This window comes from Ictalurus furcatus, chromosome 24, assembly GCF_023375685.1.
Source record: "Ictalurus furcatus strain D&B chromosome 24, Billie_1.0, whole genome shotgun sequence".
NCBI lineage: Eukaryota > Metazoa > Chordata > Actinopteri > Siluriformes > Ictaluridae > Ictalurus > Ictalurus furcatus.
Window position 1 is genome coordinate 10307199 of NC_071278.1, and position 15873 is coordinate 10323071.

Below are 15873 nucleotides of genomic sequence, written 5' to 3' on the forward strand. Positions count from 1 at the left end.
TGTGTGTGTGCGCAGCTCCTCGTAACTGTGTCCTTAATAAGGATGAGCTTCAGGACGGATTGCGTGTCCTTATCCCTATGGATGACAAGCTGCTGTACGCCGGCCACGTCAACACCGTCCACTCACCCGACATGTAAGAGCTCACCTCGCCTCAACTCCTCTTTCCCTGTTTTTTTCTCTCTTTTCATCTCTTGTCCAATTTACTCTCTTTACCATGATTCTGTCCTACAAGTGTTCTTACTGAACCAGTTTCCACCAGCAAAATAAGCCTGAGTATACACAATTTAAGTAGCATATAGTGGTATTCAAACTTTTCCTCCATGGGCTTGCCCTTGTATCCCATGGCTATTTTTTTTTTACTCTTTCAGCCTGTCGTGCATATCGGTAAATAAGCTGCGGTCTATTGAGGAGTAAGACTTGCTCTCAATATCCTCCGTTTCGAGCCGATCATCTATAGAGACAAATACATCCATATGATTTTGAAAAGTCTGGTGGAAGGCGCTTTAATGACAGATGCTCTGTGCATTTTCCTTCTGGCAGTGTTTCTCTTCTTCGAGTTTCATTAAAGCAGATGCTGTAATCATGTGGCAGACAATCACTTCAGCCGTGAAGTCTATGCCGTTATGTCTCGTTTAATCGATAATCAATGATTCTATTAATCAATAAGCTACTAGCACCTCATGTACATTTTGTGTTTTCAGTTATGATTTATTTTGTTTTAGTGGTGCTGGTTATATTTACATGCACAGGCTTGGGGAGTGATGGAATACATGTAACACACACTGATTGGTCTTTTATAAAAGGCTTGCAGCGACTATTGGCCAAATTTCTGCCTCTTAACCATTATCCTACTCTCAGCGAACACGTGAAGGTGAAGCGCTGTTGTGTACAGCGTCAAACAGTTGCTTGACAATATCAGCAAATGAAACTGTTCCGAGTCGAAACAATGCCCAAGGCCATATAAGGTCATTTTTAATTTCACGTTATCACACTGCTTCGCATTATATGGCCTTTCAAATGTGTGAACGATGGCAGAAGGTCCACTCGTGACATCTTATGTTTTATTTTATTCCATGGACATTCAAAAGCATGTAGAAATTGATATATATTTGTGATGCTAATAGTGTGTCTTTTTCAGTGTATTAAAATCTGCATTCATAGTAACACTGTTTTGAACGCTATTTAAAAATAATAAATAACGGTGTCCTCTTTTTGGAAAACCAGAATATGGTCACCCTAACTTTTGTGACGTAATGTTACAGGGACAGTGATCATTTATTTATTTATTTGTTTGTTTTCTTAAAAACAAATCCAAACATTGAACAAGTATTTTAGATCATATTGCTCTTCTCTTGACTTTATTTACATATGTGGCCTTGAAGTAATCCAAAACTAATCAGATTACATTACTTTCATATTGTGATACTTGGATTATGTTATTATAGTTTTTATGAAGTCATTTGTAACTGAATACATTTTTTAAGTAACCCTCCCAACCCTGTTTATAAGTAAGCTGTATGTAAGCTAGAGGCTCGGAGGGAGCGTGGTGCAGAGCATGGTGTGATTTAAAGGAGGAGGGCACGGGTCAGTTTTTGGCTTGCATCAGTGCTTTAAAATCCGATGCAGGCAGCTACAGGAAGCCAGTGGAGGGAGCGTAGCAATGGGAGAAATTGTGTAAGTTGAAAACCAGCCATGCAGCTGCATTCTTGTCGGATGGCGCGTAGGGGCAGACCTGCCCGGAGCGAGTTGAAGTAGTCCAGTCCAGTCTGAGTCCAGTGCCACAGCACTTCTGAATTCTCAAATCTCATTCTGAGGTTATTGTTACTACGTTACTATAGCTAATTCACAGGTACTTCAATTGGTGGACAAAGTGTTTTCTACAAAAACATAATAACATGACATATAGTAGTTGTTACGGTGAAGTTTTCTGTAAGGACATTTTTATTTAACATTTATGGAGGAGTCCTGGGTGTCAGCAGTTTGTAATAGTCAGTGTAATAGGCTATTTCAGTGTAATAGCCACAGAAAAGTCTTTAGGTTAACCTTAACGTTAGGGTTTAGGTTTATTGCACATATAGTACCGTGAGCTCTGTGAGCATTCCTCATTACTTCGGGAACGCATGTAAGTATCTGATTTGTTGTGATGGCTCCCCGTAAATCTTCTCGACACATTAAATATGTCATGCTGTCACGTCAAACAATTAGAAGTGTTAATGCCAAGTAATTGTTGGAGTGCAGCAAAGCAGCTCTTAAAGACGTGGAGTGATGGGAATGAGGGAGGAATGGGATGTTCGGTTTCCAGTCATGTGTGGGAGGAGGCAGTTTATGAACGTATGTTTGGGAAAGGGCTATTCAGCTCGGTTGGTGTGTGCGTGCCACCCTATTCCCCCCCCCAACTGTCTCTCTCTCTCTCTCTCTCTCTCTCTCTCCCTCTCTCTCTCACGGTCTCTCGCTCTCTCTCACTATCTCTCTCTCTCTCTCATCCACTGTCTCTCTCTCTCCCACTGTCTCTCACTGTCTCTCTCTCACGGTCTCTCTCTCACTATCTCTCTCACGCTCTCTCTCTCTGTCTTTGTATGGTGCTAAATGATTCTCCTCTGTGTTTGAGGGAAAAGAGCTTTTGTGCAAGGCTGTGTTTGATTTTCAGGCTTTTAGCTGCACTCTTCAAGGAGCATGGTTTGTGCTACCATGAGGACTGGTAGTGGAAGATTTAATATCTGTTGAGAGAACGAGAGAGAGAGAACGAGGTGCTACTAAGAGATGGCTTGTCTGCTGCGCTGTTCCATGTGCTACACCACAACATTAATGCATCCAGAATTGTCACTCCATGCAGGCCCTGGAGGTGTGCGTACGGCTGTTATTTATATTCCTGTGCCCATATTCGTTAACTCTATTCAATGTCAAGGTGCGAATAATCTGACCGTGTCTTCCCAGCTTCACTCTCTTTCTCAGTTTAGAGGTAGCGTGTGTGCAGACATTGCTATATCCGTAACCACATGCTGTTAAATTGCCGAGTCAGTAATTAATGCGGTCAGTGTTGAATTAGGACTGGAATCCAGGGGGAAGGAAGAAAAAGTAGCCTTGTCTCCCCTGCGTGTTAAGCACAGAAAAGACTGCTGACAGGTCCATTGTCATGCATGTGATGTGATGGCCGTGCTAATGGCTGCAGCCCGTTATTTATGGGTAATGGGAAACTAATTTGACATTTTCTGTCCATCCTTCAGTGACTTTCCATTTCTTTCCTTTTTTTTCCTTATTTTTTTTCTTTATTTATGTGCTCAGTCTCCATTCTCTGGGCTGATGTGTGAAAATAAGAATTATCTTAAAGAAAACGGGTTCTGGTTTTAATCAGAGACTCCTGAATTTGTGCAAATTTCCAGTGCACATCTGTACTTTCTCTCAAAGGCATTTCCTTTCATTCTTATTCAGATGAATATTTTAATGCATAATCATTATGGTTTGCAGTGACTGCAGTAACATATTCCGAAAAAAAAGGGGGGGGGGGGTGTATGAACGTGCGAGCGAATAGAAATCCTCAGCAAACAAACAAAAAAAAACTGCTGAAGCTTTTTATTTTGAAACTCAAAAGTTTTCTTTTTTTATTTTTCCATTTGGAATCATTAGCTTCGTCATCTATAGACAATCTTTCTGTAAATCCACGCCGGTTACCCGCTCCACTCTAAAGCATGAAGGAGTTCGTATTTGACTCTGCTTGTAGGGGCCTGAGCCCAATCATGCACCTTCTCCCGTCAGGGACCAGCTGGTGTGAATTTACCCTAAGCCTCCAGACACGAGCAATCAGTTGTTCCTAGCAGCATGCCTACCCCCTCAAGCTGGCTCTGGGGAGTGTGTGTGGGGAGGAAAGGGGGGCTACATATCCACACAGACCCATGTCTCAGTAATAGGACTGCCACTCACTGACAGGCAGGTCTGACAGCTGGCTCTGGGTCATGCTGGAACTGCGAGTACCTTTATGCATCCAGATGAGAGTGGGTCTTGATTTGACGGTCAGATTTTTTAAACAGCACAGGCTGCTTCTAATCTAAACTTCTCCCTCGACCCGTCCTCCAAACGGAGACATGTGCACCAAGTAGACTTGTGATTTATGGAGTCTGTGTACATGATGCATCTTCTATGGTTCATATTCATGTACAACCTTACAGGTTCATAAACTGTAAAATACTCGAAAATGAAAATCACATGAAGTCCTACAGGTGCAATCAGAATTATTTAACCCCCATTGCAAATCAGGTTTATTGTCAAAATTTACAGACGTTCAGCTATTTGCAATGAACAAATCAAACAAAAGCAACTGAAATAGTTCAACATAACGAATGCTTCAAGTGGTTTCCCCAAATTCAACTGACAATGCAACTTATAATGATTTCTCCAGTTTCAAAATTATTCAACCGACTGAATAGACTCTCTCACAACAGCACAAATATGCAAAACAGGTGTTGTCTCAAGCATACCTGATGCAACTAATCAAGGGCTTCATTAGTTGCACCAGGTGTTACACATGAAATACCTGAACTGGATAGAAAATACCTGGAATACCTGGATGGGGCAGAAAAAGAAATCTATCAACGGCTGCAAGCAGATTTCTGAGAAGGCAGGTTGTGAAAAACCCTCGAGTGACTGCAAAAGACCTGCAGCAAGATTTGGTGGCAACAGGCACTGAGGTTTCAGTGAGCACAGTAAGGCGTGAACTAAACACAGAAGGTTTCCATGCCAGAACCGCAAGACGTACGCCACTACTGACCCAAAAGCACAAGAAAGGTCAGCTCAAAATCATATAAATAAGAGATGGAAGTTTTGGGATTCTGTTCTGTGGAGCGATGAAACAAAACTGGAACTTTTCTGCACGATGGATCAGCGGTATATCTGGAGGAAGAAGAATGAAGAAAGAACACTCTGTCCACAGTCAAGCATGGTGGTGGCTCGGTGTTGCTCTGGGGCTGCTTTGCATCCTCTGGCACTAGAAACCTGCAGCGTGTGGAATGCAAGATGGATTCATTGAAGTATCAGGAAATCCTAGGAAAAAACGTCATGCCATCTGTGAGGAATCTGAAGCTTGGGCATCACTGGATCTTCCAACAGGACAATGATCACAAGAATACCTGAAATTCCATCAAGGCTTGGTTGCAGAAGTAGTCCTGGAAGATTCTACAGGGCCATCACAGTCACCTGACTTGAACTCCATAGATAATGGTGAACCCCATAGAAAATCTCTGGTGGTATTTGAAGAAGGTGGTTGCAGCACGCAAACCCAAAAATATTACAGAACTGGAGGCCAATCGCTCATGAGGAACGGGAGAAGATTCCTCAGGAACGCTGCCAGAAGCTACGCATCTCATTTGCAGCAGGTCATAGCAGCAAAAGGATGCTCTACTGAGTACTAAAGATGCTTGCCATGAAGGGGTTGAATAATTCTGAAACTGGAGAAATCTTTATAAGTTGCATTTTCAGTTGAATTTGGGGAAACCACTTGAAGCATTCGTTGTGTTGAACTATTTCACCTGCTTTTGTTTGATTTGTTCATCGCAAACAGCTGAAAGTCTGTATATTTGACAATAAACCTGATTTGCAATGGGGGATTAATAATTTTGATTGCAACTGTATACACTGCAGTGAGGTAATCGGAGGACTGTGCACAATACCGATCAGTCATTAGTGCCCTGTAATAAGTAATATATCCCTAAGAGCTCGTATGTTTTGGCAGTAAAAACACAATAATATCTGCAGAACTGTTATGGAACATTGAGGGTTGCAAATAAGCTCTAGTTTTGGGAAGACTTCTTGTTTTTAAACCAAAATTTTTTTTCCAAGGGTTAAAGGCGTTTGTTTGGCTGCAGTAATAATATCCCAGAAGTCTCCACGCAGTCCTCTGACTTTAGATCCATCGCTTCCCACACAGTGACTCAGCCTGGCGCAGCTTTCTGCTTTTTTTTTTGAACGGGCAAAATAAAGGGTCTTGGGTTTTTTTTCCTTCTTCTTCTTCTTTTTTTTTCCCCTCTTTGTAAGCTCCCAGTTTGTTTCCATCAGATGATATGAAAAGAAAATTGTCTGACTTGCCTATTCCATCCGCTCTGACTTCATAACAGCAAAAGAGATTAAATGAGATCATCCTGCCGAGGACTGTCAGCCAGCAAGTTGTAAAAAGCAGGCCTCCTGCAAATATAGTCCATGAGCTAGCTGTTTGAGGGAATGAAGTGTAGATAACCTGGGATCCATTGATTATTGGTAACCAAGGTCTGCATCGTATCTGTCTAGTCCTCTAAGGAGCCCTGCCTTTATTTTGAGACTGTCTCCGCTCCAGCTTTGGGTTAGGTCATGTCTGTCTGTCTTTACATTACAGCCCGCCTGAGGGTTTTCTATCTCCATTAAGTGTATGGTTTTATGCACCAAACACATCTTGTCTGTCAACAGCTTTATTTTTGTTCTGGTGTTAATATTTTGCAGACTTGTGGGAAATGTGGCTATTTTCATTTGGGCTGTTTTAAATTATCCTTGTGCCTGTATGTCTGTCTGGTGCTTGCTCAGTATACTGTGAAAAGCTTGTGTGGGATGCCCTGTAGGGGTCATTGTCTTGTGTCTATATGTGTATGTGTGTGTTTGTGAGTGTTGTTTTTTTTTTTTGTTTTTTTTGGTTTTTTTAAACTGGAGCAGGTCACTCAGTAGTGTCTCGGCTGTCAAGCAGAGGCAGACAGGTAGTGTGTTAATGACTATGCCTTATGTCTTGCAGATACAGCGTGGTGGTTGAGGGTGAACGAGGTAACAGGCCTCATATCTACTGCCTGGAGCAGCTGCTGCAGGAGGCGGTCAGTACAGCACACTGTCCTTACCAGTCACTAATGAGCCCCACGTGTGTCCTAGTACACAGCATGGCCAAGGGCGCACACACTCTCGAACACTCTCAGGACATAGGACCTCCTTAGAAACCTTGTGTCCTGCTACACACCTGTTTTGCTTCACTAATACTGAGTGTTGGTTTAGGCACTGAGGCTCTCAGCTACCACCGTTCGTTTTTAATTGACCGTAGTAAGCAGAAGCTTAGCCAAAAGCAACTCCGGTTATAGAACTCTTTTCAGATTGATTGTATATGTGAGAAACGATCCGTTGTTAGAAAATGACGCACGAGTCATTCTGCATGTATTAGTATAGACAGTATAGACCAGTGGCCCCTGTGCACTGCATACAGGTGAAAATGCAGTGTCTCTTGTAGAATGCAAAAAAACTGGATTGTTTTACTTTTCCTTTTCTCCCGCTGCCCACGTTGTACAGATTATCGATGTTAAGCCCCCCTCTGTGAGGTACCTTCCTCAGGGAACAAGAATCGCAGCCTACTGGAGCCAACAGTACCGCTGCCTGTACCCTGGCACCGTGGTCAGAGGTAAGATCAATAAAGTGCTTTACACTAACTGAAATGGCACACAGACAGCGTGTCTTTATAAAACACGGTGGTCAAGCTTCTCTAAACTTTCTATGCTGCAAAAAAAAAAAAAAAAGCACAAGTATTTTCTGTCCTCTGTACACATAACCTTTCAGGGCAGAGTCTTGTTTAATTTCCTTTAATCTGAAGCTTTTAGCCAAGGCTAGCAGGCCTGCCAGAGGAGGTGGGAGAGTACAGAGGCCAAGAATGAATGATGATGTGGTTAGCTTCATGCGGCTTTCTGCTTCAATTATTATTTATTTTCCCTCCCACTAAGTCAAGAGAGAAAAGGGAGGCTTGTCCAAAAAAACTTAAAGGGAGGTTGTAACTACCGCTCCTGTCAGCAGATGAGAATAACAAGGGTCCTCAAGAAGCGCCTGAGAAATATGGAGATATATGTTGCCGTGTATTAATCTTTCTCACTTTTCCATGTCTGCAGGGAGTCCGGACATGGACGAGGTGGACGACTTGATAACTGTGGAGTTTGACGACGGAGACACCGGCCGCATTCCGCTGTCTCACATTAGACTGCTCCCTCCTGACTACAAGATCCAGTGTGAGTGTCCTCTCAGAAAGTGGGACAATCCTTGATTTATGCTAACTGCCCAAATGAAAACACTGTTTGGTTTGGAGCCTCTGCAGCCACTGATTTTGTTTGCTTTTGCTCTTGAGGTGTAAAGAGCTGGGGTTTTTTTTTTTTTTTTTTTTTTTCTAGGTTGTGACTTGTCAGTGCACATATTCATGTAGTGTTTTAAGAGGTCGTGTTAAATAAATATTGAGATTAAGTGCGTTCTGTGGAAAAATGAAAAACTTTTTTGTTTGCTGTGTTTTTCTTTGCAGGTGCTGAGCCATCCCCTGCTCTCTTGGTGGCTAGCACTAAAAAACGAGCTCGGAAGAGTAGTAAGGATGTTCCTGAGAGCAAAGACACAAGCCCCAAAACCGCAGATGATTCTGCTCCAAAGAATAAGGGGAGAGGGAGAAAACCAAAACCCAAACCTGGTAATTTATCTCACTTACTTTAGACATCATGAAATCTTGAAGTTTCTGATAACTGAATTGTTTCCAGTTGAAAGAGCCAGCAGTCTTTGAATGAATGAAATGAATGTCTGTAGTTCAAGAGGGGATATTATGGGTGGTTTCATGGATATTAAGTAATTTGTTTGTGGTTGGGAAGAAAAAGGCTTCCTGGCAGAATAGGGACAATTTTAGCTTCGCTGCATTCCATGTAGGTCATGTGTTGAAGCATATTAAACTCCTCCTCTCTGTTCTACTTTCCAGAGCCTGAACTAGCTCAAAAGGAGCATGAAAAACCTGACCAATCAGCCCCTGGACCAGCGCAGGAGAGACCCCTTACTACCCAGAAAAATGGCCCACTGCTAGGAAGGAAGAGTCAGCCTGCCAACACAACCAACCCCTCCATCCCCATACCTGCTGAAGGCCAGAAGAAAACTGCTGTAGCCAAACCCCCAGCCAAAGTACACTCGCAGCCCAAGTCTGTCTACTCATCTGCGCTTTATGGAAAAGTTCTCTCGGTGGATCTCTACAATGACCCGTCTGCTTCATTAGCTTCCTTTATGTCCAACAATGAGAGCGGGAAGGCAAAGGCTGTCAAAAGAGTCCGGAAGAGTGAAGATGAAGGAGCAGCGTTTGGAGTGAAAACCCAACGCAAGCAGCCTCAGACAGAGATCCTGATCAAGTTGGACCATGAGGGCGTGATGTCCCCCAAGACCAAGAAGACCAAAGCTCTGATGATGATGGAGGGTCAGAACCGCACAAAGAGAGACAGTAAAGCCGTGATGGGTGTTAATTACACTACTGTCACCTCCACTACCCCTACAGACAAAACACTGAAGCCGAAGACCGAGCCTGAGACAGTTAATACAGACAGCGTTGCAAACTACAATATCCGTAAGCTGGGAAGCAGCACAGACAGCCGCGTTAGTGTGAAGGGCTCAGGAGAGAAGGAGGCTCAATCGGAAAACTGTAGTAGCAGCAGTAGCAGCAGCTCGGAGTCTGATGGAGAGGAGGAAAGGAGGACCTCGCCGGAAACAAAGACCAAACAGGACAGCAGCTCTACCAGCTCCCGTGCCTCTAGCCCCACCTCTTCCAGCTCGTCCAGCAGTAGCTCCTCTTCTACTGCTGGATTTAATTCATCATCTTCATCGTCCTCCTCGTCCTCCACCACCAGTGATGAGGAGTCTTCGTGTAGCTCGGATGAGGAGGCAACTGCAGTTCCGCAGCCCCTTTCTCCTCAAGAGCAACCTCCAACAGAGAACGATGAAGAGGATGTAGAAGAGAAAGCTGAGGTGAAGACAGAGCTCCCTTTGACCACAACCAAGGTCCAGAAACAGCAAGATCCTCCCAAACAGCAGGCAAAGCAACAGAAGCAGCAGAAGGTGAAGAAGAGCGTTGGTCGGCCTAAGAGGAGAGAGGGCATCCACCTGCCCACTACAAAGGAGCTGGCTAAGAGACAGAGACTGCCCTCTGTGGAGAACAGACCCAAGATTTCTGCTTTCCTCCCAGCCAGACAGCTGTGGAAGTGGTTTGGGAAACCTACTCAGGTTAGTCATGACATTTCTAAAAAGTGTAGTTAATACATTGGATGTTCTGATTTATTCTGTTATTTAAGAACAAAAATGATCTTGCTTGTCTACACACTGCTTTGGTATTTGCTCTTGAATGAACTAAAAAAAAAAAAAAAAGTGTAAAGGGTTTTTTTTTTTATTGCAGAGACGGGGAATGAAGGGCAAAGCAAAGAAACTCTTCTATAAGGCCATTATGCGAGGCAAAGAAATGATTCGTATTGGAGACTGTGCTGTTTTCTTGTCTGCTGGACGGCCTAATCTTCCATTTATTGGTCACATCCAGAGCATGTGGGAGTCTTGGGGAAACAATATGGTGGTTCGTGTCAAATGGTTCTACCATCCCGAGGAAACCAACCCAGGAAAGAAACTTCACGACAAAAAGGTTACATTTCGTACAGATTTGAAAAATTCCATTTAGGATATTTAGTATTTATTCTACAGTATAGCAATGTTTTTAAACATCCAAAATGGCCTGGAGGACTGAAAACACAGACGTATTTTTTTCTCCTTTCCCAAATTTATCTTGACAGAACTGGGATCAGATGTCTGGAAGGAATCTCGCTGCTGTTCTGCAGGCATCCAACCAGAGGAAGGATTTCATGGAGGTGAGTATATTCATTCAGTAACATAACACATATATCCCCCTAAAATAATGTAGTTCTTTTTGTAAGAAGAGTAAGAAGTTTAAATGAGAAAAATGTTCCTGTGTGCAGCGGGCCCTGTACCAGTCCTCTCACGTTGACGAGAACGATGTTCAGACCATCTCCCACAAGTGCTTGGTGGTTAGCCTGGAGCAGTATGAACAGATGACTAAAACTAAGAAGTACCAGGACAGTGAGGACCTCTACTACCTGGCTGGCACTTACGAACCCACTACTGGTATGATTTTCAACACTGATGGTGTTCCTGTCATCTGCTGAGGAGTGTTCTTATCAGCCAGCTACGTCACAGGAATGAGCTGTAGAAGATTGTAGAAGATGACTGAGAGCTCCCGACGTTGTTCCCGATTGACTGAACTCATGGTAATGTTCCCGAACGAGACCACTGTTTGTCTTCGCTGAATGACACATGGGGACTGAGATTGATGATAAGCACAAACATGGACGTGGAATATATTCCAGATGACGGCAGTATACAGTCTGTCATCATTGTTAAAGTATGTGTGGAGAAGGCAAATGTGGAGCACGTGTCTAACCTGTTAACAGAGGACAGCCCGTTCCAGCTCTGATATAACGACATAAGCATGGTGAACAAATCAAGCACCGTTTTCGAGAAAGAAACGAGTGCGCACGTCAAGATCATCTTTAAGGTCAAACATGTCTGCACAGCTGAGCTCTTGTGTCTCTAGCTGTTAGCATCAGAATGGGCACTGATGCAACACAACTTGGTGGAACTGAATCTGCTGGAGAGAAGGCTGCAACGAACCAACTTCGTGGGCCCAGCTTGTGGTGGATGTGATTTAAACTGACAGGACATGTCACACTTACTACTCCAATCCACCTAGAGAAGCTATCCGTACCAGCACTCTGCTGTCCAGCGACCTCCTGGTAAAACCGTGCTGGAACTTAACACAACGACAGCCGGGTAATGAACTTGGACAGCTGATACAACCCTGGACTCCTAAAGCTACAACCGTACTGACACTGGCACTCTTCCTGCGCTACAGAGTGTTTATTCGCAGGAAAGTGAGTCACCTTTCTAGCCCAAAAGATCTATTGGGGTATTTATACGGGCCTGTTTTCTAGCCAGCAAGGCAGAAAGGGCTCTCTGTACGAGTCACACGCTAACGTCGTGGTCTGAACCGTTGTACAGATAACTACAATTGTACATACACTATATATACATGATATACCCACATTTTATTTTCATGTACAATAGATTTATGTGAAAGTAATTTTTTTAAAGTGGTAAAAGGAGAAAAAAGAGAGCTTTATTATACTGTGAATCAAAGATCAAAATTAGGTGAAAATCAGGAACTCGATTATGAGGATCTCGGAAATTGTTAATGGAACCGAATCTCAAACCCACTACGTCGACGATGCGGTATAATTTGCAATGTAATATCAAGGATACTATTACAGGACATCATGGTTTTCAGACCGGTTGTCCATTTTTGCATTTTTTCAACAGAAAGCACTTAAATCTACCCTTCCCGTCTCTTGTAAGATGAATTTTCTTTGACAATCCCCAGTGCAGGCGAACTTGATACATCCACGAAGAGAATAGATCGCATCTTTCATGGCTGCCAGCTGTCCTGACTGGTCACCACCTGGTCAGCCTCATGCTATTTCAGCCCGTCAGCATGTACGTGTTTTTGTTGTTGTATTTTTTTATTTTATATATATATATATATATATATATATATATATATATATATATATATATATATATATATATATATATATATATATATAAAGCATTCCTCTTATCCCTTAACCAATCTACTCTTTCTAGAAGCAATTCCATCTCATGCATAAAAGCACTTTGTCCGAATGTACTAATAGCAGAGCAGCACAGCAAAGTGACATTAGAGAGAGTCATCAGATAGATAGATAGATAGATAGATGGAGGGAGGGAGGGAGGGAGGGAGAGAGAGAGAGGAAGTTCTTATGCTGAAAGTATGCCTCCTTTTCTCTACCCACCCCACCCCCCTTCTCGTCCCTGCACACAGCTGTTGTTTGTCTATGCCTAAAATACTTTAAGGGAATGTCCAAGAAGTTTTGTTTTTCCCCAAAATGTCACCGTAGCAGCTTGATGAGTTGCAAACAGTCGATCTGATTGGTTTGATGACAAATGCACATTTCTGAAGAAGCTTTCTGAGTCAGAGGTGTTTACGGTGGCAGTGATGGGAAACAGGGGTCTCTAAAAACATTACCTTGGTTATTACATAGAATAGTTACAAATTCATTCCCTGTTCTCTCACATTATAGGCTTCTCTCTCTCTCTCTCCCTCTCTCTCTCTCTCTCTCTCTCTCTCTCTCTCGTACTCTGTGGTACCTCTTTATTTCATCCTCACTCTTAGTCATGCATGCAAGCACAAAACCCAAACCATATAGCCTCTTCTGGAGGACAAAAAATGTCTGATGTTTCAAGGAAAAAAGGTACTAAAAAGTTTCTATAAACTAATCACCATTTTAGTGTTATTATTATATGTTACATATACAATTTTATATGTGAAAACATTACATATAAAAATCCAGTGATTTTAGTCGTCACGTAATGCCATTGTGAACGTGAAGGACTTCTGGTTTCTATAACCAACACAAACCTGACTGAACCATTTCTCATCTAAACACGCTGCATGACTGTTTACTTCTCATCGAGTGAATTATACGAAAAGTTTGACAAATCCGACTTCCCATTTAAGCCCAGTCCCTCAGAAGCTGAATCATTTTTGGCCCAATTACATAGATTGAATGTTGCTTTTTGTAAATAAGTTTTGTTGATCTTGTATTCCAAAGAAAGAGCCAGACTTCACCGGAGGCTCTCAAATCCACCAACACAGAACCAGGCTGTTGATTCTCTGCTCCTCTAATCAAGACCAATCAAATATATTTTATTCATGTCTAGCAAACACTCATTTAAAAAAAAAAAAAAAAAAGATATTTTTGTTTATTTGGGCCTTCTGTCATGGTCTAAAAATTGAATGTAGTCTAATGTCTAAATATTGGACATGTTTTTATGTCCAGAATGATGGATGTATTTGGGAAAGTGTTCCTTGTGAGACTGTCGGGCCTTTCGGTTACAGACACTGTAGTCGATTAGTTTGCCAATATCAGCGGCTGAAGGTTGTACACACCTCCAGTGTATGCGAATCAGAAGTTGTCATTATGGGATAAATTCATTGTGTGGACAAGTGGAATTCTTGGAGAATTTTACTTCCTAACTTCCTGTCTCGGATCTCTTCATCGCCATATTTCTTTTACCTAGTTTGTTTTCCAGAATATCTTGGTCTGTCTGTCTGTCTTTTTTTTGTTTGTTTGTTTTTTTAAAAAGATACCCAATGGTAATCATTGCCGTTCTCGACTTACTTCTCTAAGTCGCCATGAAGCCGAGAGGGTGTAGTCAGTTACCACGTCTTTTCAAGCTGAAGCCCACTCAGTGTCATAGGGCAGCTGAATGCTCTTTGAAGATAGTGATAACCACCCACTCCTGTACACGTGACTATCCTTTCTCTGAGTCGCTAGGAGGAAAGGATTCAGGCCTGCCGCTCTTATGGCCAGTTGTGTTTTACTGCAAACTCTAACTATTACACTTTTGGGCAAAATCCAATTCAACATTTCTTCATCATCTTACGATTTTGCTTTCAGAAGAAGGGAGAGAGAGAGAAATAGGAAGGGAATGGACACTAGAAAACGTCTGGGATTGATGTACCCCAGCACAATTTAGGCCTACTCAGTATTTCAGAACTTCTTTCTGTTTTGACACTATTGCATATGTAGAGAGAGACTATATTGGTAAATTTGTCTGAAAATGTTCTCTCTTTTTTTTCATATATAACATTGGCCAATCTCTCTTAAAGAGATGATATCTTGTTGATATTCAATAGGTTATTTCTTAACATGTTAATCATCATATGTGGTCTTGAGGTAAATTGTATATTCTGTCTTTGTATCAGGTTCTGACTTTTTAAGAGTTTTCTGATTATTTTGGTTTGAGGATTTGTAACAGACCCAAAGCCGACTAAAATGGTGCCAAATAATCGTTAAGTCGCCTGAAATCTGAAACAACACTGAGCACGCAATCATGGTCCAAAAACTCGGTCAAATATACATTTATTTTTGTGTGTGTGTGTATGTAAGATATTTGTCTTTAGAAAGTTGTACAATTTAAGTGCCCCTCAAAACAAACGTTTACTTGGAGCTTGGAGTCAAGCTGTAAAGCACTTTTTAAAATATTTTTGTCTGCATGTTGTAGAAACAGAGTTTATGCATTTTAGAATAATATTAGAGCAGAGCACTCGACTCTTATTTTGCTTGCTGAGTGTAGCACAGTGTGAGACGTCCTTCCTTTTGGCCTGTGCTCGGGTCATTAAAAGAGACAGTGGCCTCTGCTGGTAGAAGTTATGTAGGTCGAGCTAGTTGCTAAGTGTCTTCTGCTCTGTGTTCAGGGTCGTGTATATGGCCATCTCTTTATAATGGATTAACTGGCTCATTAGAAAAAAACTCTTGTATAGCAGAGACAGATCTTGCTGTTTGCATCAGGTCTTGCTATTTGCATGATTCTGTTGGCCTTTTTGCATTTTGTCTCTCTAATCTTGTCAGGGTTTTTTTGCTATTTACCTTGCCCCCCTCTCAGAACAATCGTCCTCCGTGCTTAATGTGCAATACTGCTGAATGTGGTTTCTCTGAGGTAGCTGCTAGAGAGGGATGAAGATTGTTAGAGAGAGTAAGTGTGTGGACTGGAGGCTGGTCCTTCACTGGTCTTGGTCTGCTGGTCCGTCAGCGTTGGTAAAGTCCTGTTACACACGAGGAAAAAAACAAAAAAGCTATAGTTTTAAAATGAATTTTTTTTTTTTTTTTTTTTGAATATGTAAAAGCATCAAAGTTTTGTAAATCGTCCTTATGAGAGGGGGACATATTTGTACACACATTTAATCCTGTAAAAAAATATAAAAGCAAACACTTTTGAAAGATTACGATCCAGTCACTAAAGATTACTGTTGACTTGTGTGTAAACTTCACAGATTTTTTTTTTTAACCGAAAAAAAGCTTAATCAGTGTTCTTTCCAGTTCTTTTAGAAATCAGAATTTTGTAGTCCATCAATAAACATGATGAAAATGACTCTGGTCTTCAGTATTTTTGTGGTGTAATCCTACTTTAAAGAGAATTCTGCCCTGAACATCATGCATATTC

General features: G+C 42.0%; 1 protein-coding gene across 2 annotated transcripts in view; it reads left to right on the forward strand.

Annotated features, from left to right (window-relative positions):
- tnrc18 (trinucleotide repeat containing 18) overlaps positions 1–12328 on the forward strand; it is a 67637-nt gene extending 55309 nt beyond the window's left edge. For both annotated transcript variants that reach the window (XM_053612349.1, XM_053612351.1), the window contains exons 22-30: positions 16–133; positions 6746–6821; positions 7285–7393; positions 7872–7988; positions 8273–8431; positions 8711–9993; positions 10163–10399; positions 10548–10622; positions 10731–12328. In XM_053612349.1, the coding sequence (XP_053468324.1) occupies positions 16–133; positions 6746–6821; positions 7285–7393; positions 7872–7988; positions 8273–8431; positions 8711–9993; positions 10163–10399; positions 10548–10622; positions 10731–10937 (2381 nt within the window). In that variant the 3' untranslated portion in view covers positions 10938–12328. The remainder of the gene's footprint in view (positions 1–15; positions 134–6745; positions 6822–7284; positions 7394–7871; positions 7989–8272; positions 8432–8710; positions 9994–10162; positions 10400–10547; positions 10623–10730) is intronic.
- The last annotated feature ends 3545 nt before the right edge of the window (positions 12329–15873 follow it).